Here is a 27,816-nt window from a genome sequence, read left to right as displayed (position 1 = left end):
GTATGGTTCTGTCTGCAGTCTGGCCGATTCCAGTGGGTCAAGTGAAAGAGTTCTCTTGGTCAACATGGAGTCCCAGGATCTGCCTCCTGCAAAAATAATAATGTATATGGAAGGATTGTCCTTCATCTCCAGAATGGTAGATAATCCTGATCCTCTTCAAGATCCTGTTATCTGTCACAGGATATCAGGGTTGAAATATAGGACTGGCTCTTCAAATGATCAGTACTGTCCTGTAACGAAGTGTTAAGATCTCTGCTGAGGACTTTAGAATCTGTGTGTAGCTCTCCTTATGAGTGTATATTGTTCCGTGCCATGTTTACTGTAGCTTTTTTTGGTGCACTCTGTATAGAAGAGATGGTGGTGAATCACCGACATAGAGTGCAGCCAGAGCTCCTGTACTTGAGTGACCTCCAGCTGACTGCAAGCAGTGCAAACCTTAGTTTGCATACATCCTATATGGGCTGACAGAGGAATTTGATCCGACTGAGATTCTCTAAAGAGATGTGGGTATGTCCTGTTGAAGCTGTCCATATCTGTGTGGTAGCACGGCCACAAGGAGAGGGCCCCCTCTTTGTGCGCTTGGATAGTATGGCTGTGACAAAGAGGGAGTTCCTAACTGTCTTCTACTGTGCTCTTGGGCTTGCTTGACTCCCTCCAAACCGGTATGGTGTGCATTCCTTCCAGCTGGAGAACTGTGAGAGTGGTCTCTCATGAGTATTCTGATGAAGTTGTTAACAGTAAGGTGGTGGTGAAGATCCTGAAGATGACATAGTTCCATCTGTCTGTTGGGCTTCCATAGCAAGGGGTATCTTCTGCAATGCAGAAATTGTATATCTTATACAGACTGAACTTGAAGTGCTCTGTAAAGTTACAGAGAAGGGAAGTATCTAGTACAAGGTGACTTTTCCCACCTGGAATGGATTGAGAGTGGAGCATCATGGTTTTAAAGCTGCTGTGACTTGTGGGTTAGTGTGCATGTTACTCAGCATGTTTGTTCTGATTGTAGTTTGATTTTGTGTAATCTTTTATTAAACTGTTTTCTTTCAAGACCTTCTCTAGAATCTTTAAGTTAGACCCTGCTTAAAGGCTACTTATCACAGTGGTGACAAGATAACTTGATACAAGTATGCATCTTAATGAGAAGTAAAGCTAGCTGACAGTAATTGGAAGCTGTGAGTGTGGAGGGAATTTAGCTGCTACATGAGTGTGACACTAGCAGGAAAATTGACCCTGTTGTCCTAACTGCAGTTCTGTAGCAGCTGCATCCAACCTCAGGTGCTGCTGCTGCAGTCTGTCTCCTTACCTATAGAAGCTTTCCCCTTGACAATTCTTAGATTCTTCACTGATCCCTCTTCAAAGCATGTACCTAAGTCTGATACAGATCAAAAGTAGCCTTTAATTGAAATGTGGCTAACACATCAAAGATGACCCTGCTTGGTTCAAAGGATCCACTGTAGCAGAGAACATAGGAGATGGCTGAAACAAATAACCCTTATTCTGTAAATGGATCATTCATTAAAGAAAGATTCCTAATTGAATAACTAGTATCTGAGAAGCAGGATCATAAGAAGAGTCACTTTTCATAACAAGGGTGTGCAAAGTCACGGCATGCCCTGTAGTGCATCACATCAATGTGTTCAGGAGCTGCCTAGGTGACAACTAGGCATACAGAATACAACTGGCATGGTTCTGTGCTTCTTAATACCTAGACTAATTTCCAAGAGTCTTTAGTTGCAGAAAGCCCATGCTCTGCTCTCCGTGCAGAGCACACTGCAAAGACAGAGCTGTGATAGTAGAGAGCAATCTGTTAATTCCCTAGCATACAACACTTGGTAGCGCTCCTTCTACAGCTTTTACTACAAGTTGTCGCAGAACTAGCACGCTGTGATGCTGACACTGAGCCCAAGTCTTGCTTGTGTTCATGAAGCTGTACGTCAGAGTGGCTAGCACTCTGTGATTGCAAGGTAAGCAGTTCAGTTAAATACCCACATGGCAAGTGTGCCAGAGGGAGCAGAGGTCTCAGGATGGATGTTGAGAGAGGGAGGAGTTTGGCTCACCAGCCTTGGTTATGGTGGAGAGACAGGGAGAAGGCTTGCCTCTGGAGTGAGGGGGAAGGCTTTGGTTTATTGTGATAATGCCAGGGGGTTCTGGGGGTTGCACATGTTTTTGTCAAGAGGAAAAAAGGGGATTGTTATGGAAGGAGAAGCAGGATGCTGTTTTGTGCATGGTGGGGGGACGGAACTGACTGCACAGGCGCATGTGTTAGTGTGCATGACTGCTCAGCCTTATGCTGTGTGATGACATGGAGCCCTGGTCTGCTCTTCAATCTGGAATTCAGGGGCTGGCATGTGGCAATGACAGGCTGGAGGGAAGTAGCTGGAGAACCTGTTTTACTGTCCCTTGTGCCACCAGAAAAGCACTGATGTACATCAGAGAAGCGTAGCAGGCTGTAGTAACCAAGAGGGCATGGGGAAGAGAAACCTTGAGGCTGTCCTCAGGTATGCAGTTGAAAGGTCATTCCATCCTTACCCAGCAGGTATGTTATAATCCAAGTGTGAACTGATAATCTTTTCAAGGCTGTGGGAAGAGTGCTTTCAACTACAAGGATGGTAAATGCTCTCATTTTACTGCTCCTTAATTTTCTGAGAGGGAAGGGGGTGCTGGCCTGTCTCAGACAGAAAGCAAGGTATTCATGGTAGTAATAGTGATGGCTTCACACTAAGAATCTCAAAGATAGAAATGTGCTATTTTTCCATATTGATGTAATTACAGTCCACCCAAGAGATGGGATGAGATGGGATGTAGAGCTCACTATAGCCAACTCAAAGTCAGGAAAACCTCTTTGGGTGCCCCCAGTGATGATCTGCTTGATGCCAAGCAAGCAGGGAAGAACAGCATAAGGGAGGAAAAACCACAAAAATCATCTGAATGCCACTGATGGTTCCTCATCAGCTCTGTAAGCAGTTCCAAATGGTAATGGTCACTTTTCTCCGAACAGGGAAAAGAAGTCATAAACAAATGCTTAAGGCTGTGCTGCACCTATAGGTTGGTAAGTGTTTTTTCAACAGCTGTACCAGCTTGCCCCAAGCCACCACTGTCAGTTCCCTCTCTGTGCTGGTACATTTTGCTTGACTAAACCTGAAGCAAATATAGAAACGAATGTAGATTAAAAATAATCAGATTATCGTGTAGATCTACAAAAAGCTGTACTAACCCAGCTGAGGTCAAGTAAGAAAATGGCATAGGTTAATTCTCCTGCCAAAAAGTTCTAATCAAATTGCATCCTAAAAACACCTATGTGAAGTAGTCTTCCTGGGGCGTTATCTTCCTGCAGTGCAACCACTCCTAGTTTTAATTGCTTTATATCCTGAGGCCAAGTTACTGCAGCAACAACTCCTGGATAACAAACCCAGGGAAGGGAAAGGAAATTACATCAATTTTACTGATGTACTGTTAAAACTTCCAAGGAGCTTTCCCTGCCAGGTTGCTAAGCATTGTGCACATCACAGGTGCAAAAATCCTGTAAACCCTTGGGCACAACAGCACTGAAATGCAGCCACTTTCTAATGAAGGGGAATCAACTGACAAATTAGAGAGACAAATTGAACCTCCTCTTACCCTAGCAATGTGAGCGGATGGATGCAGATAGGTATTATACTGATAGATACTTGTTTCTTTTACAGGCTCAAACTGTAGTGGAATGGGGCAAAATAACATGTAAACAGAATCCTCAAAAAGTCAGAGTAAACCAATGTAAAGCCTGGATGTAGCACACAAATTCCTTAGGCACTATAATCTACAATGTTCAGATTTGGAGAGCTCAGACCTCAAAATTATTAAAGCTTTTTGTTTTATTTATAAAGACAATCTGATACTCTTTAGCCACAAATTCCAACAGTTTACATAGGCTGAACCCGAATATCCAGTACAAACCACTCATTTAGATTTACTCAGTTCTTTACTTCCTGTCATGTTGCCCTCATTCCTTCAGAAATCCAAATTTACTGTAAGACTAGGTCAGGAACCACGTCTTACATCTCAGCTTGACTTTCATGACAGCACGCTGCAGCATTTGTTGCCTGGTCGCTTCATGGCACACCCCATCCTCTCACCTGCAGTTGCTGGGCAACATGACCTCTCACACCCTCACACTCCAGGCACGTTGTACAGTTTGTTTACTACTAACGTTTGGAATGAAAGCCTTTAGGGGTTAAACAGCAAAAATCACAGAACGTTTTACTGAAAATGTACTGTTGTTGTTATACCTCGTGTGCAGTGTCTGAGGGTTAATACATTAACTTCCACAAGTATGGGAAGAACAGAGATGATGTGTGCTGTCTGTGGAGCATCTTGTTCCTGTTGCAATATCTCCTCTAACTCTGAATACATGGATGCGGCCATCTTTCTGCCACTGAGGTCACATTAGTGTCAGGGTATTTTCTGCTGGCTTTTTACTTTTTAATAAAGATATTATTTATTCAATGGATATGGAAGTCTTCACCATCAGGTGTTCCCTGGTCTTTTCATGCCTGGACATGAGATGATTGCCAAAGGCTAGTTCTTCCAAAGGCATTTCTGGCCCTCACCACATAATTCACATAGTGGGTTCTGCAAGTGCTGGGACTGCAGCCTTTCGGCTTACTTGGGTAGCTTCACAAAAGCCTACTTACTACAAGTCAGAATGCTAACAATGTTTAGGAGAAACATCCCCCGTGTCCTGAGAGCTGCTCTGCACTGCATGGTGCTCACAAGCAGCAGCAGTGTGGGCTGTTTAGGTTACTGTAGCTCAGAAGCCGATACCACCTTCCTGCCTCCAGAGTGCTCAGTGCTCAGAGCCATCACTTAGCAAGCGATCACTCAGCAAGAGGTGCTAATTGCAGTCAGCTGTACAGACACCTGAAGGGAACTGTTCTATGATTCTGTGATTCATGATTCCATGATTCTATGTAAATGTACCAGATACAGGCAGCTTGCCAAAGCTGTCCAAATCTTTGACATTTAAGTGTGCCCCAGCTTGGCAAGCCTCCATTTTGTTGGCGGAGAAATGCTGATGAGTGGAGCACAAGCAGTGAATCGTGCACAGTGGGTATCTGCAAAAGGAGGAAGAGGCAAAAAATGTTTAACTGCTTGTCCGATCAGACACTACAGGCTACCCCTCTCTGCGGGCTGCACTTCCCTAGGCAAGGGTTTGCCTATTCCTGCTCTCTGGCTGTGACGTGCCCCGGGCTTTTGTCATGCAAACCACTTGTCAAAGAGGTCAGAGGGGACAAAAGCCACCAACTGCTCCTCCTCATGAAGCACCACCAAGATTGCAGAAACACAAGGTCAGCGTTGTGGCCAAGGATGTGGTACCCTTTTTGGGGCACAGAAGGTTCAGGCCACCCCAGGGCAGTGCTGCAGCAACTCTGCTGCTGGATAACCAGAGTGGGTGCAGACCCAGCACACACAATCCCCTCCACGGTGCTCGGTGAAGAGCTGCTCACTGCATTGCACTGGTATGGGCCAGTTGGACCACATGGCATCGCTCCATGCCAGAGCCAGCAGCTCCACAGCCAGTGCCTTGCAGTATAAATTGCAACAGTTGTTGTGTTGTTACTTCTTTTCCCAATTTTTTTCCAGCCAGTAGGTGAAATGCACCTCCCAGTGAGCTGCCCATTGTGAGAATTGCCTTTCCCAGGAGCTCTCTGCCCAGCACCCCTCTCTTTGCCATGCACCTGGTGAAACGGCACAGTGAGCTGCCTTCAGTTCAAACCCGTGTGCTGATCATCACCCCCTGACCCACTGCTCTAGGGCTGGAAGTCTCATGTGGGGCTTTTCTTCGTACAGCCTGGGTGAGCACAGCCTTTCTGGCAGGTGTTTCCGGCACAGAAAGAAAACAGGTCCCTGTGGTTAAGCCGTGTAGTTTGCTTTAGCTCCCTCAACAATCGGCTCCAAGCACAAGCGGCTCCCCCACCTTATCTGAGCCCCTGAGAAAAACTCCAGAACCAGGACAGTGTTTTAACACCCAGCACCGACCTCGGTTCTTAATGTTACCCAGAGGGGGTAACCCAGAACCCTTTACTTGGTTTTCTGTGACAGTGGCTGCAAAAGCTGGGCTAGGGCAATGGTGTGGCTGGTGCTGCCAGCAGCTCCCATGGCCAGGAGAAGCTTTCCAGCTTCCCCCGGCCCCTTGCGCACATCCCCATCAATGGGACTTGGGGACCAAGTCCGAAGTGCACATCCCCTGCATTTGAGACTTGCTCATCCCAACCTGAATGGAAGCGTGGCTACCTGCCTCCTTTCTTCCAAGGAGACAGAGGAAAAGTAAAGCTCTGAAGGCTCCTGAAGGAAAATTAAGCAGCAAAATTAAGCTGCAAAATCCAGTATTAGAATACATGGTAAAACTCCCATGGGGAGAGCACAACTAAGCCCAGTGTGAGTGCAGGAAGCAAAGAAAGGCTTCCTGGGTCAAAGATTCAGGGGCATGCATATCTCTACAACTCCAACCATACAATAAGCACTGAAGCAAGTTCAGCTTTTTTTTTATTCCACAAAATTTCCCTTCCTGGCCCTGCAGAAACAACAAGCTATGATATTTTTTTCTCATTCTTCTTTTTGTGTCTACAGAACCTTGAAGAAAGGCTTTGGGTGCCTACCAACTCCAATTGGGATGCTGGCATCTGAGTTAGAGATGACACCTTGACCACTCCATCTTCTGTTTCTGCCAGTGGTCCTTTTCCCAGTTTTCCAGACAGATCCAGTGTGCTGCCTTTGAGTCAGCCTGAGGTGGCCAAAACCACAGGGAAGACTGCAGGCACACAGTTTGTGGCCATAAGGTTTCTCAGCCACTTCATTTTCCTACTACATATGCACAGAAGCAGCTTTGTTTTGACAGAGCCCTCACACCCCTCCTCACCCACCATCTAGAAACAGGGTGTTCCTCTGTCTAAGAGCATGGGCACATGAAGGAATTAATTGATGGTGTGAATTTACAGCATGTCATTTATTCCTTGGTAACTACCCATGAGTACACACACCCACTTAGCAAAACACAAGATAAAGAGGTGTAAAATGACTTCACATTCATGCTTCATCAAAGAGCAAGAGCATTCACCCAGAGGTGTTTTAATCAGGCAGCTTACTCCACAGTAAGCTTTGCCTTACTTCTGGCTCATTCTAGTCCAAAGTGCTTCTCTTTGTTTCAGGCAATTAGCTCCTTGGCAAGTGAGTCCAGTAGCTAGAGCCCTGTGACTGTCATTAGTTGCTTCTTGGTATGGCTAACAAAGATGTCCACATTAATATCATTTGTAACTGCATACTGCACATACTTCACAATTAAAAGCATTCCCAAATCATAGCAGCAGCACAGCACAGTGATCTACAGATGTGTGCAGTAAAGGAGAGGGAAGTTTGTCTGATGCCTGAGAGCTTCTCCTTCTTATTACATTGTTCTAAAAAAACACAGGAGTGTGCCCTAATCCCACCAAATGTTTTATATAACAAACATTTTCAGGCACACAGGCAGCAGATGCCTCCTTATTTCACTGTGGTCTCCTTCAACTGTTTCTTCTGTGTGTGGACCTCAGAGGATAAGCCATGGTCCTTTCTGCATGCACCTCCCTTTTCTCCTTCACGAAGGGGATGAAGAGAGTGGGTGGGAGAGCTCAGCTCATCCCTGAAGGCACTGACTGAATTATTGCTTGAACTGTGGGTTCGACACCCACTGAAGCAGCTTCAGCTCTCCTCCTCCAGAACCTCAAGTCAAATTACCAAGTGCTTCGCCAGGTGGAAGGAATAAAATTTCATTGTGATAACTAAGCTGGCATGCACTTCTGTAAGGAGACCACATCAAAAAGCGAAACTGCAGTCTCATGCGGTTGTTTGCAGAGTAGATGAGTCAGAGCCTCTCTCTTTCCGTGCTGCAGCTCACTAAACCTGTGCCGACTTTAATAATTTCCATTCCCTTCAAGAAAGAGGGCCACATTTGTGCTGAGTGATCCCCCAAAACTCTGCACCATTTAGTGAAACATTTTAAGATCTTAACATTAACGTGTAATTGATGAACCATATCTCATTTTAATTGTTAGATTTGACACACATCTGCTTTGGCAGACAACCTCATGGCTAAAAATCCAAGGACAGAAATGGTGCAGACCACATCCTTTTTGCTGTTAATCCATTGTTAAACTGAACTCTATTCCCCTCTGGATTTAATTCAGCTGCACAGTTGACAGGGAGGGTGTTATGACTGAGGATAGCTGAAGTGGGAGGGCTTCACCCATTGCTTTAGCACCAATCCGTGCATTCACGCTGCACATCCCTCACACCACATCAGTGTCCAACTCTGTCTCAGCAAATGCTGAGTCTTATCACATTAGCTTGTCACAGCTGACTTTATACCCTGTCCAAGGAGAAGCCTCTAAAGTGGCTGCCATGAAATTAAATGCCTCAGATCCACAGGGTAGAGTAAGTCTGTCTTGATCTTGATGCAGAGGTTGAACCTCAAACATTTAGGTCCATACGGTTACCTTTATCTCTAATTCCTCTGTGTTTTATTTGATTCTACACCAAATATAGATGTTCATACCTCCATGCCGCTTTGCTGCACAAAGTAATTCCTGGAAGTTTCTACTTCTGCCTCTGGTGTGACAGGTGGGGGAAAAAATACCTTTAAGGTGCAATTAACTTCAGAAAGACAAACAATAGCTGTCACAAGTGCCTCTATCCCTCTCAGTGGTGTTGTAATATAGAATAAGGTTTAAACACAAATAGAAATCTGTTTTGTTACATTTGTGCCCACAGTTTCAATAGCAGCATCTCAGTCATGGGCATGATGTAGCTGAATATGCTGTTTGCTTGGAAAGCTTTTTCCATAGGAATCACACTAACTGCAGAAATAAGGTGATCACTCTAGTCACCTGAATTCCTAAGAAAACATGGATTATGTGATTGCTCTCTGCTCATCTCTTTTCTCTCCAACAACTTGTTCATGCATTGGTAGATTTCAGTTAAATTCAATGGGAGACCAAAAACCTCAGAGATACTCAGTTCTGAAAAGTGTCATGGAAATATGCAAACAACTGATGTGAAAATGCTGTGATCTGAGCTGAACTCATCCACCTCTGAGGCACAGATCCCTGGGAAAGACAGCTTCACTCCTTTTGCTGCATGAGTGGGCACCACAGGTGGTGCTAGCTGTGTCAGGACTCAGCAGGCCAGTAACAGAAAGGGCGCAGAAGCTGTGCTAACTGTGATCTGTGCACGGGTGTCCAAGGCAAGGACAGAATCAATTCAATCAGATCAATCAATTCAATTCATTTAAATCAGTCTTCAGATGTCAGAGTATGGACACCTATGGCTGACTTTTCTAGACTCCCTTGGTAGCTGAGAGTAAAAACTATACTTTCCTGGGGCTTGGTTCACCTTACCAGTGCCTGGAACTAACCAAAGGACTTGGTTAATTCAGAAGTACTGATTTATCTCTGCTGTGTTTCTAGGCTTGCTTTTTGGGAGAGTGGGTGGGAGACAGAAGCAGACCCCTGCCAACTCCATTGCACATCTGCAAACAGCTGATGCCAATAGGGCCTGTGAGCACACTGTTGCAAGGTGAGGAGGGAAGAATACAGCTCATGACTGTTACCTACAGGTGCCCATTACTAATCTGTTCAATTTTGTAGATACTTCTTTCCTAACGGTTCTTCTTCAGTGCCATGCAGATGGGCACACGGATCTGAAACACTTAGAAATAAAGCTGCTGGGCCAGCAGCTCTGCTCTAAGCTATGTTCAGAGTAGTTTCGTTGTTCCAAAAGCAAACCCTGCCAAACCCCATGGGTATGTAGCGCTCCCATCCCAAGGGGACCATGTGTCATTGTGAGCCACCAGATCTCTCTAGCATCAGCAGGACATTACAGTAGAGTGCCGGTCCCACGGCACATGATGTGAAGGCTTTCTGTGCCACTTCATCCCAGGCACAAGGTGGTTTGTGCCCTGACCTGGCAAATGAGATTGTTAGTGCAAAGTGCTGCATGCTTGGCAGGCTGTCTCACAGAGGTCTGCAGTAAAACCAGGCAGGATCAGTGCCACAGGTTGAGTCCCAGCAGTGAAAAGCTCCAACGTCAGATGCGAAACCTGTTTAGAGTGAGGCTGTATCTTGGAAACCTTTGCTTTGGCAACAAGGTCACCAAGCCTCGGGTTTCCCTACCGGTTTCGTAACGTTTGTGCTAAGTATGCAGGCTCCGGAGCACAGAGGAAAATATCAGCAATTTCACTGCCACAGACACTACTGCACCCTGGCAGCTACCACTTGGTGTCACTGGGTGTCACAGATCTGGTGCCTCCCCACACCCCGGGCATTCACGGATGCTCTGTCCTCTCTCCTCAAACCCCCTGAACCAGCACCTCTGAAATAACCATCCCACTTGCTCCTGAGCTCAGACTTCTTCGCATGGGCTCAGGACCAAGCTCCTGGCCCTGGACAGAGCAGGACTGGCCAATGGGCAGCTTCCCCATCCTCTGTGCCACAGTCTCCAGAGCCAAGGACATGCACTCTGAGGCCTGGGCAAGGTCTGTGAGAGGAGCAGGTGCTGGGAGGCAAGTACAAGGCCACGCACGGTGTCATAGCCTGCTGCAGCGCAGGTAGAAAGCAGGTTTGCTTTTTGAAGGCAGTGTATAAGACTTTGCCTTTAACTCTGCCTGAGAGCGCTGGGTTGGGGGTGGCCCTGGAGACCCTCCTGTGCTTTCCTGCATGGCCGAGACTGAACTCACAAGTGAGCTCTTTAATTTGACCACCAAATGCAGGTCATGTCTCATGTTGGACTTTGATCAAGGAATTCCTGGTTTGGGATATCCCATTTGTCGCAGAAGAATCAGATTAAATTGTCCAAATACCCCCTTGTGCTGCAAATCACACCGAATGAACAGCTTTTGAAAATAGAAGCTCCCTTCAGCCATTGTCTCCTCTCAGACTTCTTCAGTTCTCAGTAACCTTTTTCACTCTTTATCTGTATCTCCTTTCACTACGCTTTAGCTCCTACCGTTCTGCTTAAAGCAGCCCACTTCTCTCTCCTCCTTCCCCCTCCTACCTTCTTTCAAGACCTTCTTGAGAGTAAACCACATCCTTAAGTTCCTGTCAGTGTTACAGCCTCCACCACTGCTGCTGTTATGGCTCTTCACTACTTTTTGATCGAGTGGTCTAGCGCGGCTATGAACCTAAACTGCTTTTCAGACGTTCCCATCTGCAGGTGTGCAGACCATCCCCATAAGCTGTGTTTTACATATATTTGAACCAAGGTCTCCTTAATTACACCATATACAACTCAAAACAGTAAATTATTCCTTGCAGTAAGTGCGAGTGCTCCGCTCCGTCAGTGCATGTTTGTGATCCTGTAAAAACAGTTTCCTGAACAAACTTCAGGACACTTCAGGGACAGAAAGAAAGGAAAAATTATTCCTGTTTGTGCCATTTACAGTGGCTTAATTTTGTGGCTGTTAATGCTAGATCTGTGCCTTGCTGGCAAAACGTGTAGACAAGGCGCTTAGGAGCATGGTTTGGTGATGGTCTTGGCAGTCCTGGGGTAATGCTTGGACTTGATGATCTTAAAAGGTCTTTTCCAACCTAGTTGAGTCTATGATTCTGCAATTCAGTAACTGACTCAGACTTCAGCTAACTGAAGCACGGGTACGTGACTGAATTCTCATTGCATTGCTGGCAGCATTCACACTTACCTGCAAAGAGCATGGAGCAGTGATCACAAAATCCATCTGGTGACAACTCTTGCAGACTGCATCATCTCTATCCTTTGGCTTGCCAATATCTGTCATTCTATGACCACAGCCCTCTTTGCACTGTAGAAATGTTTGGGTTTATATCTGTCTTAGGAAAGTTGCCTTGCTATGTCCTAGCAGCATCCCTGTCACATTCAAGTGGATTTCCAGCTTGGTAAACACTTGCTGCATCAAGAAGGAGCTTTCTCATTGACCTTGGGACCATGCTGGAGGAAGGCAGAAGGTGCAGACCTGCTTCTTAATGATCTGTTCCATGTAGGAACTCAGCCTGTGAAAGCAAAATGATTTTGTGGGCGCTGTACTGCCCATGTGAAAAGTCAACAGTGGAGGCCTCTGGACTGAAAAAGATGGGAATCTGCCATGCTAAACTGGCCAGATGAGGAGCAACAAGAGAAACGTGCACTATGGGTGTCCCTCAGAGGCCTGTCTTCCACATCTCTCATCCCCATCCCAGCCAAGCCAGGGAATGGTAAGAATTAGACTAGGCCTTGTCATCAGACATGGTCCTTCCACAGCCCCCAGGACACCCATGTGTCCTCGCAGACCCATCACTGCCTCCCCGGGTATCAACACAGCTCCTCTCTCTTGTTTCAGTTGTGGGTGATCTTTCTCAGGTTCCTGCTTCTTGGAGTCCCTTTCAGCAAAATGGCTGATTCATCACCTCCTTCCCTCTGGGCTTCAGAGAAAGTGTGCCCACGAGGACAACACCAGCACGGGGCCATGCTGCAGAGTCCCCATTGTCCGGGTTTCCCACGGGAAAGCACAGCATCACTTCCAGTAAGCAGTAGCAGTTCTAGGAGGCCCGGGGCCAGCCAAAGACTTTTATTTCCCCATCTTCTTGTACACCTGCAAGGCCTCAGAGGCCCTGCACAGCTTTCTTTCCACAGCCCAGGGATATTTTAAGTGTAACGCAATTATCTGTATCACCACAGTTGCTGATATATCTCTGCCCTGTAAAGAAATGGATGTAGTTTGCATTCACGTTCATGCTAATTCTGCCCATATGCTGCTGCAGCTTCGACATTGCTCATGTGAAGAGCACCTCTGAGCTCCCAGGCCTTTGTCTTTTCCTCTTCTCACCCCAGGTGTCTTCCCCCTGTGCTTGCAGACTCCTCTGACACAATGCACTCTGCTGCTGTTTCTGCATCTCACTCCTCATGCCTGGCATACTCACAGCTTCTCCTGTTCACCATGGAACATGCAGCTCGGCACACGCAGCTCAACACATTGATTGTGCGGAGTTAAAGGTAGGGTGTTTTTGTGCCACTCTGCCTCAGGTTTCAGTTTTCCCACTGTTTTAGTTCTTCTGTCACATGCACAACATCAGAGCACTACCCTGCAGATATCTAAGCACTTCCGCTCAGTAAATGCCTTGTTAATTCTGGATAGTTCAATAGCATCCCTGAGTGATTCGTCCCAGATCCCAATCAAAACTTAGCTTTTTTTTTCCAGGAACTCAGTTAACCAGCCCTTTCTGCCTTAGATCTTTCCAGAATACATCTCTGTTTCCATAAGCTATTTTTACTCTTTGCTTAAAGCTGTGTCATTAATGTGTTTAATACACAATGCAGTGATATCCCTCCAGTATCTGCTGTGCAGTTTCACAGAGAATTAACTCCATCAGCACTGGCTGACACCTATTGCAAACACTGAGTCCACCAGAATTAGCTACTGGGGAGGCAGGCATCTTCCCAACTTATCTTCTTTTTTGCTAAACAAGGCTCATAGGATTTCTTTCACTATAAATTAAAAGTTACATTTGGACATCTCTGTAGTGGGAGTCAAAAGCATGTGTCAGCTACAAAAGCAAGAGAGGAATTTCTTGGATAAAGATGCCTCATTTTCTTTAAATTACTCTGGATAGCCAGGGGAAAACAGCAAAGCTATGGCCCTGCATATTAGAGAGCCAAAAACTTGAGGATGATCGAGAGCAAGGGCAGTACATCAGTTTTCTTGGCAGTCAGATGGAAAGTTGTGGAAAATGTGGAGCAGAGTCAGAAGCTCCTCTGCTTGAGTTATAATCTCCTTCAGTTATGTATTGTACTGCATTGTGAGCCTGAGACTCCATGTTATCCACATACCTCTGACTGTTCCCAGCGCATGAAAAGAATATCGTTCCCTTCACAAAGGAATAGTTTGGGGAACACTGGTAATTTCTCCGCAGTATCTTATCGTGGAAAGGTGAAATTGTAAGGGTGAAAAGACCACAGTTGCTTACTATGCTGTACAGGTAAGTATAGAGTGACCTTCCCTCTGCTGTAGCCTCCTGGCGTTCAGCATAACTCCCTGATGCATCAGATGTTAGCTCAGCCCATACCCATGTGTTGTACAATTAAAAAGGGCATTACATTGATAGTTGTGATTGCAATCTGATAAAACAGTAATTAACGCATCGTCATGTATTGTCCCTTCTCTTTCTGTCACTTATGCTTACCTACTCCCTACGCTTTCAGTGAGTTGAAACACTGGAAAGCCCCAGTCCCACAAAGCTGTGTTACAAATCAACTCAGAGCAAATTCTGCAGGTCAAGCCCATCAACAGAAGCATTTCTCTAGGGCCTGGCAAACCCAAAAGCTCTCACAAGCACCAAGATCTTTCGTGATTGATCAGAAAATACTTGAGACAATGGTCCCTGCTATCTCCTCACTTCATGTGGGAGACAAGCAGAGCGATGGCTCCTCTGGTGTCACCCAGCTGCAGCAGCAGGGCTGGGGGCACCCTGCGTGTCTGTGCACTTTCACATCTGCAGTTCATCCTTCTGCCATTCACCAGTCAGTCACAGACAGCAGGCTCAGGTGGGGTGAGCCCATTTGGGTCAAGCTGATACTGAGCAGGTTGATTACACCAGCACTCGGTTTGGAGTTGTGTATCCAAAAGCTACTGGTGCAGGCTTACACGAGCCTGGTCTAGAGCCTCGTTAAACTTAAAAGCTCCCCATTGACCTGACATGGCTTTGGTCAAGATCTGCAGGATGGGGAAGGGATTGAACAATAACGTTCATTGTCTAAGCCAACACCCTGATCACAAGCGAAGGCTGCAGCTCTGGTTTAGTTGGTCAATAATTCTAGGATGGATCAGATACCAGCACAAATTCCACATACAGTGTAATAATTTAAAATACATGTATATGTGTCATGGTTAAACCCAGCTGGTAACTCAGCACCACACAGCCTCCCCAGGGTGAGATGGGGAGGAGAACTGAAAGAATGTAAACCTCACATGCTGAGATAAGAACAGTTTAATAACCAAAATACAGTAAAATATAGTGGTGATAGAAACAATACCAATAATAATAGGAAATAACAAGAGAAGAAATGAAAGCTCAGAAAAGACAAGTGATGCACAATACAATTTTTCACTACCCATTGACTGATACCCAGACTGTCCCTGAGCAGCTGTTGGTCCCTTCCAGGTAACTATCACCAGTTTATACACTGAGCATGATGCTCTATGATCTGGAACATGCTTTGGCTAGTTCAGGTCAGGTCTCTTGTCTCTGCTCCCTCATGGTTTCTCGTTCTCCTCCTCACTGTCAGAGCATGAGAGACTGAAAAGTCCTTGATCAGGGTAAGATTTACTGAGCAATAATTAAAACATCGGTGTGTTATCAGCATTGCTTTCAGACTAAAGCCAAAACACAGAACTGCACCAGCTACTAGGAAGAAAAATAACAGTTACAGCTGAACCCAGGACAGTGTGTCTTAATGCCCAAGATCCATTAGAAGTCCTAAACCAGTCTCTTACAAAATCCTGTGACCTTTAACCCTCACTCAGACGCATGCTGTGTTGAGCACTGCATCATTCACAGCAGGATGGTGCTGGCACTAGCTTTTAATCAGAAGATCTGGTGTCAGGGTGGCAGATAACTGCAATCATTTAGTCAAGGTAATATCCAGAAAGTCACTTAACATTTGATATATAAAAACCCCAGAGTTTTCTGAGAAAGAAAATTCAGTAGTTGCTTGTGTGTTATGAGAGGTTTGGCACATGAGACACATAACTCTCCCTCCAGTTGCTTCAATGCAATTAGAGTTGAGGAGTATGAGCCTTGAGTTCCTCCCCTCGTGCCCAGGGGCCGGCTGTGTGCCTTCAGGCACCACAGCCCTGCCTGTGGCTAGCAGACACACTCAACCACATCCAGGGCAGCCGGCGTTTGCAAGGGATCTTGATTTCCATAGCAAAGCCTGCTATGTTGAGAACTTCGCCCTTTTGTGGTACGATGGAGCACTTCCAGAGGGCAGCCCAGGTCTTGGGGTCAGAGCTGCCCCGGCTCAGCTTGCGTCCTCCAAGGCACTGCCTTGGAGGGCACCCACAGGGATCAGCGCCCGTCAGAGGCTTCTTGGAAATGCTGCAGACGCGGGCAAGCACCTCACACCATGTGGAGGCACCGGTTGTCGCTTCCTTCCTCTTTTCCAGAGACAGAAACAGTCACTGCCACACAGGCCTGTGCCCTTCTCCACCCCTGCATGAATCACACCAGCAGCTGCCCAAGGTGAGAGGAGTAATGACAGAAATCCCCCCAGCCAGCCCTGTGTAGGGCAGTTGTGAAGACCTCAGACCAGCATGTCGCTCATTCACTTCTCCATAACCAGAAAGGAAGCAATAGCTATTATTTTGTTTGCTAATAACTATTTCATGGCTCACGCAAAGCTGGAGACCAGCTTCCCATGCTCAGGAAGGGATGTGCCACAGGGTTTTGTTTGGTGCTTTGAGACCTCTCTCTACAACGCAGCCACTGGAGCACAGCAAAGCTGAGACGAGCCCTCCAGCCCATGCTACCAGCAGGATGGCACCTGCAGACACCATCTGTCAGTGATGGCTGAGAGAGATGGCACACAAAATAAATCTGTTACTGCAAGGGCATCTGCAAGTGACAGCAATCTGACTGAGGCAGGGCCAGCCCTGTCTGCAGAGTGGGGCAGCTGCCTGTGATATCTGGGAAGGGGAGTCCTGAGGAGCATCTCCTCAATGCTCCTCCTCTGCTTCCTGAGCCACACAGATCGTGCAGGCATGCAGCAGCTACGTGGTTGTGACACGAGGGAGCAAGAGGTGCAGGGCAGTGGAAAAGCCACCATAGCTATAGTTTAGCAGTTACAGCAATGCAAACATACACACAAAGCTGGTTTTCTCCCTGAATTTCGTTTTGAACAGCTGGCCACTCAAAGCACAACACGGAGGACACACAGGTCAGCCGGGACCGGCACGCACTGATACCCAGTCAGGAGTTTTTGCACTTACAGCTGTGAAGGAAATCTCTGAGACATGAAAGTTGTTTCCTTGCATCCAGAGATGAAAGTTCATTACTGTCATTTCGGAGCAAGGGAGTTTGGCTAACCCGATTGTGCTCCTAGCTGGCTTCTTTTCAGAGGATGAACTGACTTTTAGTGAAGTCAGGGTAGTTAACTTGCTCACAAAGGCAAGCGCAGGCAAGCTGTTCTGCTGTTCTGAAGTGAAGCTATTTATTCTCTGTATATTAACCTGAGCCCTGTGTAGCAGAGGCATTGGGAGAAAGTGCTAAGAGACTTGAATTGCCACATTGGTTTGAAATTATTTTAATGGCTGTACTCACTCGAATGCAACGGTAATACAGGAAAGGCTGAGATGTCAGAGTGCCAACAGGGGGTTTCAATTCGTGTCTGACCCCTGTGGTGATGTATTTCATAGTGGTGCCACGTACAGAAAGGCTGCTTTAAATGCATTTTCTTTATCAAGACAAGCATTAGCTAATATGTGTTCACGCAGCTTAACAATTGCAGAGTGCCTACAAAAACTGCACAAATATTTGCAAATGCTTAATTGCAATATCAGGCAAAACTGTATCAATTACATCTAACAAGCTTGAATAATGTCTCATATGAAAAACTGGGGGTGGGGGAGAAGATCTGAAACATTTCTTTATTATTTATTCTTAGAAAATATTTACATTGCATGCTGCAGAACAAGGGAGTATAAAAAGGCTGGAAATCTGTACTTAGTAATATAATGCACTCACTACGTTTTGCAGCTCAGTAAGTGAGAATACTTTTCTCCTGCTAGAAGAATAATTCCCAATTTTAATCACAATTGCATATTTATTCATCTTTTCATCAGATTTGCAGAGTTCAGTAAAACAATTACTGATCCAGAATTACCTTTTCTGTCAAAATGAGAAGTCAGATGCTGACAAAAAGAGCAGTGCTATTGCTGCCAGTGCTGCTCTCATTCTAAGTTCCACGTATTTTCTCTCTTATTTTTTTCTTTTAGTTTTTTAACCTATTTTACCAACAAGCGAAAGTAAAATTAGCAGTGGAGTAACAAACTGAAAGAGATCGGTTTGAAAAGACGGAAAAGGAACATTTGGGCAACAGCTTGACCCAACTGAGGCGAGGCTGCACGTTGTTTCTCTCTCCCACAACCTGCTGTTTTTCAGAGCAAGACAAGTTGAAAATAACACGTGTCCCCAGCTGTCGTTTGAGTGTGTTTTGAATATTAGAGCCCGATCTTTACCCCTGAGCTGTACCTGGTGACCCTGTTGCTCAAGCAACATTAGCAACATCACCCCAGTAGGCTTCTGTGGCAGACCTCAGCAGTCCCGCGCTGCTGCAGTTGTGCGAGCCTCACTCCAATAAGCCACTTGGCTGAAATCTTGGGCTGAGTTCTGATCTATCCAGGTTTCACTCTCTACGTCTGAGTTGCCACACCTTGTGCAAATGCTTTGTGCACACACTTTTTGTGCACACTTTTTGTGCACTCACTTTTCCCCCGAGTTCTACAGCTCAGGGAAAGCTGCATAATTACAGACACTAAAATACTGCTCTTCACAGTTTGTTCCCAGTGAGAAGTGCCTCTTAGCTTTGAGAATCTGAAAATAACCGGGCTGTGAAAACTGATACCCTTTTTCTACAGAGCACCAAACTAAAATCCCCTTATTACTTTATCCTCTCTCCAATTAGATTTTAAAAGTCAGCTGGCTTTCGGTGCCCTCATACCTTGCACTGGCTCTAGGATGCACAATATCAAGACACCTCTAAACTCCCTGTGCATCCAATGTTGTCAGCTCAGGTGTCTCAGGGAATTCTGTCCACTTTTCTTCACTGAATTGCAAGCAGATCTTGAATTCTTCATTGTGTAAAACACCATGAGAAGCCTTGTGAAGCAAACACAGATAAGATGGGATTGTCAGTTACGGCATGATGCTAGAATGCATCTTCATCTGGCTTAATCTGATACAACAACCCTCTGGAGCTTCCTGGTTCCCAAATCTGGCAATATTGTGCCAGACACCACAACATAGCATCCAGGCCTACCAGTTACTGCTCTTCAATGCATAAAAACAGCAGCATGAACTGTTGTAGACAAAGCTTAACTCACAGAGAATAAAGACCATTTAACAGCACATGCCGCAAAAATGTGTCTTGAAAAAAGTTGAAACCAGGTATTACATCCATTAGAGGAGTGGGGACAGTAACAAAAATGTCCACAATTGTAACAGATTTGAACACACACAAGGTGACATTTTGCATGTGATCTTTAATGTTTAAACAGTAACAGTGGCTACTTTTAAATTAGGTTACAAAGAGCAAACCTTTCAGTGAAGAGGCAGTGCAAGAGTTGAGATGTAGAAACATACTTCTTCCAAAAGCCAAGGACAGCAAACACCTAGCTGCTTGTGTAACTCTGCAGAAGTACACCACCATTCAGGTTCTTTTACAAACATGTCAGTTTTAGTGTTTCAGGGGACAAAGGATTTGCAATCAACAGCTGAACAGAAAGTAGGAAAGAGTACAGGAAAGAGTACAGGAAAGACGGGTGGTGACGGGAGCCCTCGTGTTCTCGGGTGCAGAAGCTTGTAAAGATTTACAGCTGATATGAAAACCTCACATGAGACCAGTATGTTTTTGTGACCACAAGCCTCTCTTACAATCAGGTTGATGACTGGTAAATGTTTACCAGCCTGGGAGCTGGCAGGACGATCACATCAAGTGTCCCATGCACCACTGCTATTCAAGGTGCCTGTGATGCAAATATTTGCTCACTGACATCACAGGTGAGGTCATCTCTGGGATTCATAGGAGGGGAATGATTTCTTTCAGAGTGTTTCTTTATAAAGAAGCTCAGAGGTAGAATACTGTAGAACACCCAACCAGATTTTCAGGGACAGACTATAGATAGATGAGATCTGAGCTATAGCTTATTTGCTTAGTAGGGTAACTCCTGAAGTCCCATCTTGGATTTGAATCAGACAAGCCACTGCATCCATTCCTGTTGGAACACATGAGTCAGGGCTCAGTCAAAACAGGCACAGGTCATTCTTCCTGAATCCGTACATGCTATCTTTTATGGCACCATGCTATAAGCCCTTCAAAGGTCAGTTCTGAGCTAGCTGGAGGACAGGGAAAGGGAGAAAAAAACCATGCTGCACTAAGAAATCTCCCAGGGGATTTCCTCTATAGAAACTTTTGGATGAGACAGATCTGCAAGACCTGAGAGGTGGTGTGGGGCAGAGGGGATGGATAACCTTAGGAAGAGGGAACACTGCAACTCACGAGGAATGCACAGCATTGCATGTTGACCCCACTCCATCTTGTAGCAGAGTGCTCTTACACACCTGGAATTTCCAGCTCCTTAGCCTGTCTTTCTGTGCAGGAGGGTAAGTTGGCCTGAGTAGGTATGTCAGGATTTGACTCTTAGACTTGTCGGTCTCCCCAGAATGCAAAGCCTGTTTCCGTCTCAGTTTGATACAACCCAGGCAGCTATACTTAGTACAAAAATTTATTTAGCCATTCTAAATACTCACATTCAACGTTGCCCTGTACTTAAGTTTTTACTATGGTTGGTGACAGGTTTCATTGTTTCAAAAGAAATGTACTAAAAACACATGAGAATTTTAGTGCTTATGAAAAAAAAACAACAAACCAACCTTTCATCTCTGGAGACTGAAATCTTTTGCCTTCAGAATTACAGCAGGGACAACAGAGGAGACGATAGCACAGATTCATCTCAGTCACCCCAACGATAGGCCTAAACCACCCCTGACTGAAAGCCAGCCCTTCTGGGGTTGTAACCAGATGAGGTCTAGGAAGAATCAGGTTAGTTTCCTCCTGGTTCTCCCCATCTAAAACTCACAAAGCCACAGGACACTGTCAAATGTCATTAAGTTTTGATCACTCCTATGCTAGATGCACTTGGTTTCATTACTGTTATGCAGTGACTTGGGGATGTCTGAGAAATGCTAGGCTTGTCTGCAGGCCATTTGTTATATGGATAAGATGATTTGCTTCTGTGGTTAGCTAAAGGAAGAACCTCCAAAACATGAAAACAGGTAGGATTTTACAACAATGTATATAAGAGTCTTTTAAATAGAATACAAAGTGGTCAGATTTTATAACACAAAGTTTTTAAGGTAAAAAAAAATACCTCCAAATGGACAGACATGTCAAGAGGTAGGGGTTGATCCAAGCAGACGTTTGTCATTAAATAAATGCAGACAAACCAACAAGTGAGGAACATCAACAGAAACAACAACAAAATCAGCATAGCTAATATCTGCAGCTCTCCAGGCTAGGCCTGTTCTAGTCCAAGCTAGGGAAGTCCAAACAAAGGCTTGTGAATAAGTACCTGCATCTTCATTTTTTCAAGATAGTGCCCATGCATGGTCAGATAGAGTGCACATTTGTCTCAGGAGGGGCACCTGCACTGTGATCCTGCCAGGAGTCCTCCTTTGATTCACCTCCCATTCTCTCTACCGCAGTACCTTTGTGCAAAGACAGAAGGAATGAATGAGCGGACCTGCTGCTGACGGTCCTCAAAAGATCTTGCACTCATTAACAGAGAAGAGCTTCCGCCTGTTCTGCCTTTTGGCCTGATTGACAGCTGTCCGCACGGCGTACTCAAACACCTGCTGCACCCCACGGTTGCTGAGGGCAGAGCACTCCAGATAGCCTTTGGCTCGCACCTCCTGGGCAAGCCGCTTCCCATCTATGGCACTGATGCAGGAGGAACGGTAGGGCCCCACATCCCGCTGGTCAGTCTGAGTGGCCACTACCAAAACAGGGATGCGTGGAAGATGGCTGCGGATCTCACTGATCCATTTGTTCCTCAGGTTCAGAAAGGAATTGTGGTTTGCCACAGAGTAGCACATTAATACCACATCTGCCTGTTGGTATGAGAGGGGGCGAATGCCTTTGAAGGCGTCACTGCCAGATGTGTCCCAAAGACCTAGGCTGATCTGTACACCATCCATGAAGACATCTACTCCAGTATTTTCATATACGGTAGGTCTGTAATCATCTGGAAAAGTCTCAGAGGTGAAACGTACCAACAGAGATGTTTTCCCCACTGCGGAGTCTCCCACTAGGACACACTTGACTGAATCCAGCATTTTATTAATGTTCAGGGCCAAGAGCACTGTCTTCATGCAGCAGGAGTGGAATGAAGAGATGCAGGGGTCTCGGAGGCTTTCTAGATAACTTCCATTTGGTGAGAAACCATCCAAGCCTCTTCTTCTCAAAACTTGATTGTGTCACTTGAATCTAAAATCCCCTTTTCTCCCACACAGTCCTGTGGTGCTGTCAGTTTTAATTCTTCAGTGAGTCAAATGACATTTCTGGAAGAAGAAAAATAAAATGTAATGGTTATAACCCACAGAGAACAGAACATTCTTTATCAAGATAAAGATGCCTGGACATGTCTTTGGACAGCCATGGGGAGTACCCCACATTGAGGATGCTGAACCCTGCCATTCCCTCCCAGGTGGCTGCTTCTGAAACAGCCATTCACATAAATAACCTTCTTGGTGCTCCACAGGAGCTAACAGTCCTATCACTTCTGCCATTCTCCACTGACACCAATGATTTTTTTCCCTTCAATTGTCTAAAAAAACCAATAAAATCAACTTAACTTCAGTATAACTGGTACTAACCTGCTTTTAGTGAGACATTTCCTGCTTCTGACTTTCACCAAGACTGGCAGAATCCTGAATCCCTCTTAACTGATCAGTTCAGATTCCCTTTAATATGCACCCATGCTCTCTAAAGGTAGTCAAGAAAAAAAAAAAACAACTTTGCTAGCCAATTTGGCTATTTAAGCAATCCTATAATGAGTAGAAATACAGAACCGCTTGTGACAATGAGGAAGCAAGGACTTAAGGTGTGAATCAAGATGAACCTTAACAGATTTCAAAAGCAATGAGGGATCCACAGCAAAAATATCTAAAAGTTCAACATATTTTTTACAAATCACTTTCAACAAGCAAGAAGCACAAATCAATGAAAGCCACACCACCAGTGTTTGCCCCCCGTCAAACCATTTCATTGGAAAGGGATACAGCTCCCTTCACATTTACTATGTTGTAAAACTGAACTGAGAGTACCTCTTCAGAGTAAGTAATTACTTTTGAGCTCTTGCCAGCATTCAGTCAAATTTTCCTATTTTGAAAGTGTTTTTCTCTTCTCCACTAGCTGTGTGCAAGATTCAGTGCTTATACAGGGCGACAAACAAGATGCTACGAAAAATCACTTACTGCAAACTGAGGGGAAACTAGTTCTGCTCAACAGAAGTAATTTTAAAAAGTATCACGCATAACTTCTAAATGTCCTGTGTATGTTACACAAATAATGCATTTCTGTTTCCATACATGAAGAGGGAACTAACAGCTTAAGATTTTTTCATTTGCACTGAAATGAATAATGACCACAAAAGCATATGCTCTACATTACCATTCTACTCTCCAGTTTCACTACCCTAATCCCTCCACCATCCGTCACCCACATTTCTAACACACTCAAAGCTTTGGCTTATTCCACAGAGTGGAAAACAAAGGAAAAAGTGCTAGATGAGCTTAGAGAGAACATTTTACAGGCACTGACAATTGCTACTGCCAACTCCCCTGCTTTTCTTTCGTAGTGTAGCACCCTACCTCCTCTCACGCTGCCAGCACACCTGTATCTCTCCCAGCATACCGGCCAAAGGATGTGTCAGCAGCTTGGCCAGAGCATGATGTTTTATAGAGGCAGCACCAAGCCTGCAGGGCAGTCCTCATGCGTACTTGAGTTACCGGCATCTAGAGGAGTCATTGCAACAGACAGCGCTTCCTGGTCTGCCAGTGCAACAATGCTCTCACCATCTCAGCTTGCTTCTAGGAAGTGGGATGGAGGCTGATGCCGCTTCACAGCATTCCTAGCTGCTGGGAAACAAGCTGCTCCATGAAGCTAAGTTTTGGTGGCAGCCATTGGAAATTTGCTTGTAAAACTTCAGTAGGTCTAACTCCACTGTCTCACCTTCCGCATTCCCCAGACAAGCTCTCAGCAGAATTAAACAAGACATTTACAAACTATGTCTATGAAAAATTCGAAAAGTATATGCAGGATACACAGCCCAATTGCTTAAATGCATAATCATGTTTCCTCCAGGGTATTCTACTTTGAAATTGTGTCAGCAGTACAGTTTGAGAACACCACAATTCACCACAAGCCAGTAGCATATGATTCAGACAAGGCTGCATGCTCCCAGGGGAAAGTCAGCATGTAGAATCATAGAATCATACAACAGCTAGGGTTGGAAAGGACCTGAAGATCATCGGGTTCCAACTCCCTGTCATGGGCAGGGACACACTAGACCATGTTACCCAAGGCTCTGTCCAACCTGGCCTTGAATACTGCTAGGGATGGAGCATTTACCACTTCTTCGGGCAACCTGTGCCAGTGCCTCACCACCCTCACAGTAAAGAACTTCTTCCTTGTATCTAACCTGAACTTCCCCATTTAAGTTTAAACCCATCACCCCTTGTCCTATAGCTACAGTCCCTGATGAAGAGTTCCTCTCTGGCATCCTTTCAGAACAAACGTTTCTTTAATGCAAGTAGTCCTTACAACCTTCAGGCTCATTATTTTATGTGTATTTGAACGTGAGGGAAAATAAGGATGTTCAAAACATGTTTTTTGCTATTTCATAAATGCCAGAACAGAGAAAGACAGATAAAAGGATTGTTCTTATACATGGCTTGTTGATTGCCAGGTCTGATTATGCCGGCTATTTTGAGAGAAAGTATACAAATGATTAGAGCCTGGAAAAGATATTAAGGACTAATGAACATGGCTAGTCTACACACAAATAACAAAAGCTGAAATATTCACCACAACAGTGCAAAATTGTTTTCACAGCAAATTATATTGTTCTACAATCTATTGATGAATAAAACCGTACAAGTATATAACAATGTCCATATTCTGATCCTGAGGACAGCCCAATGTCGGTGGCCTTGATCCTGCTTTTGTTCACAGCCATTTGGAGTTCATGTGCCTGTGTATATAGTTGGGACTACATATGTGCATACTGAAGATACGTCTAAGCTGCTGATGGACTATTTCTCTTTTTTTTTTCCCCAACAATTTAGTTTTCCAAATTTCACTGACTTTATCAAGTCCATTTTAAATCTGGAATTCCAGATATAAACCTGTATCTTCTTTTACACTACTTTGGCTTATGCTTTCATCACTTGTAACAATAGAAGATTTTATTTTAAAAATAAAATGAGAGCTTTTAAAATATTATAAAAAATATAAGTTTAATTCTGATGTAGTCATTCTGAGTAGTGACCTTTTAATAAATTTTGAGATTAACCTCAAAGAAAACTCTTGCACAGTTTTAGATAGAGCACTGTTTTTTCAACTGTATTATACTATCTATGCAACTAATGCAACTTTTTTGTTTTATTTTCCTATTTTTGTTCCTTCTGTCTTTGGAATACAGAACCATGGCACTGGTGTGTGGTCACAGAGCCCTCAGACTTCACTGATGACATGCGCACAAGAAGCCATACAAGAGCTGCTCTCTGGTCACGGTTTGTCCTGCTCCTCAGCAATCTTCTGCAAGTAAATTCCTCACACTTGATCATGGCTGAATATGATATGGAGAAGGTGAATTGTGTTATCAGCCTGTAATACGACAGAATGGGAAGAGGATCACAGCAGCACCAAGCTCTTTGTGGGTAGAGGATTCACATGAATATATATCCCATGAAAAGCTAATCTCATATTTGTTGAAACAATTCTACCAACAATGGAAAGCAAGGACTTCTTTTATCAGAAGGAGTGAGTTTATAAACTGAACCAAAGGTGATTTTCGTTCTCTGGCATCTACTATAAGATCATTGTGAGCATGTCCTGCATCTTTTTAGATCAGGCAGTCACAAAATGCTTCAGAGAGTTAAAGCAATTAACATGGCTAACCATTATTGCCATTATCCAGTCTCTACCATAATTAGATCTCAGTGCAGTTCCTGCTGATACTAGGATAAGAGTAAGCTAATTTTTCAGTTTGAACACTGTGTATACTAGCTGTTGAAGAGACCTGACATTGTGAGGAAATAAAAATATTTATACTACTAAAAAAGCTTAAAAACACTGAAGAGACTTCCACCTGCCATGTGATGCTTGAATGCAGGTATTCTCTTTGCCTGCCTACATCACTCCTGCAAATCTCACCTCATGCAGGAGAGGGTCTGCAAAACTGCCTACAATTCCCCTCTATTATGTTGATTGTAATCACCGCTCGTTCTAACTGCAATGCAGGTACCTAAAAACTCTCCTTGCATATTTTAGAGGCTTTCAAGGAAAGGAAAGTGATATAGAGAGTACCTTCACCAACCAGAAAGAACAGTGCTCAGCTTTACACCTTCACTTCTGTGGGTGCAGTGGGCACTGCAGGGCAAGGACAGCACCTCAGAAAACTCCTGCAAAGCAGAAGGACAGAGAGGAGGAGGAAGGCTGGCAGGAAATCAAGACAGGGCAGAAATGCTGTTGCCTAGTTAGGGCAGCACTCAGAAGATGCAGTAGGGAGACAACTGGCCCCTGTGACAGAGACACTGCTGTGGATCCGTTCTGGATGCTCAGATAGATGACCAGGTTGCCAAGGTCATGCTACCTTGTTTTCAACTCTGTGCATGAGTTGTACTTGCTCCGTTCAGATACAAACCTCCAGACTGCTGCACAGACCTTTGCTGCCACAGCACGGGGCTACTGAAAACTTATACATCAGCTGCAGACCGTCTGGAGACTGCAGCTAGTCTGCAAGCAAATGGCCCCATACTGTGAAGTTTCCTGTCATGCATTAAGCTGATGCTCTCACATTTGCTTTAGCTGCCTCCTGGTTTTTAAATTCATTTTAAGACAATTTTGATCTATAGCACAAAGTGGCCCTGTCTTGCCGGTTTAGTAAACAGCCTCCTGTCACTTCAGACAGGGTCAGAGTTTCAGTCCATAGTGGCATTCAGTGGTGGTACCACTGCCATGAAGGAGAACTGCTCAAAGCCTGTACCTTTGAAAGGTGCTGCTTCTTTGCCCCAGATTACTCCAACCAAAGAATCTGTATTCAACTCCTTCTCTTTACAAGCAAGTGTATTTATAATACTGATGGATTAGTGGCCAGACTCTCTCTCAATCTGTTTTGATATTCTAAAGAACTAAAAGGATGCCTAGAAGCTTGGATGAAAGCTTTTATACAGCTAATTTATCCTCAAGTACAATCATACCTGCAATGCCTTTCTAAAGTTAGAAGAGCAAGCAACGTACAGTGAACCCATATTTTCAAAGCCAGGATGTCTTGTCATCTCAAAAACAATCTTCTTCCAGCATTTAAAAAATATTGCAGACATAACAATTTAGACATTTTTATTTCACGCCTTTATTCACAAAACTGGAATTCTGTTCCAGTTTTCAAATTTCAGTGCTTTGTTTTTAAAAAGAAATAGAAACCTTTTTTTATATATATATATATATATATATAATTTCTAATTTATGAAAACTTTCTTAGGACCCTTTGCTAAAAATCACGTCTGGATTAAGACAACACCTGAAAATTTAAACCTCAGTTTCTTTCTTTGGAAGTTTTAACAATTGAAACTGAAGAAAAGGATTTATGAAGAAATATTCAGTCATCTTGACAACTTTATTATTAGCAAGGGAATGCAAGTCATTAGATTTAAAAGAAATTCCCTCATATAAGACTGGGGAATCTTGCTATAAAATAGTGACAAATACAGACCAATGTTGTTTACAAGATTAAATAAGAGGTGA

The 27,816-nt window shown here is 44.6% G+C and overlaps 1 protein-coding gene across 1 annotated transcript; it reads right to left on the bottom strand.

The window, feature by feature from the left end:
* Positions 1-21,548: 21,548 nt before the first annotated feature.
* Positions 21,549-22,124, bottom strand: RHOH (ras homolog family member H; the record flags this gene model as incomplete). Its single annotated transcript, XM_080621269.1, has 1 exon — positions 21,549-22,124. The coding sequence occupies one exon, from the start codon at positions 22,122-22,124 to the stop codon at positions 21,549-21,551; it is 576 nt and encodes a 191-aa protein (XP_080477395.1).
* Between the last annotated feature and the right edge of the window lie 5,692 nt (positions 22,125-27,816).

This window comes from Psittacula echo (genome assembly GCF_963264785.1).
Source record: "Psittacula echo genome assembly, chromosome: 1".
NCBI classification, from domain to species: domain Eukaryota; kingdom Metazoa; phylum Chordata; class Aves; order Psittaciformes; family Psittacidae; genus Psittacula; species Psittacula echo.
This window is presented reverse-complemented; position numbering and strand designations above follow the sequence as displayed.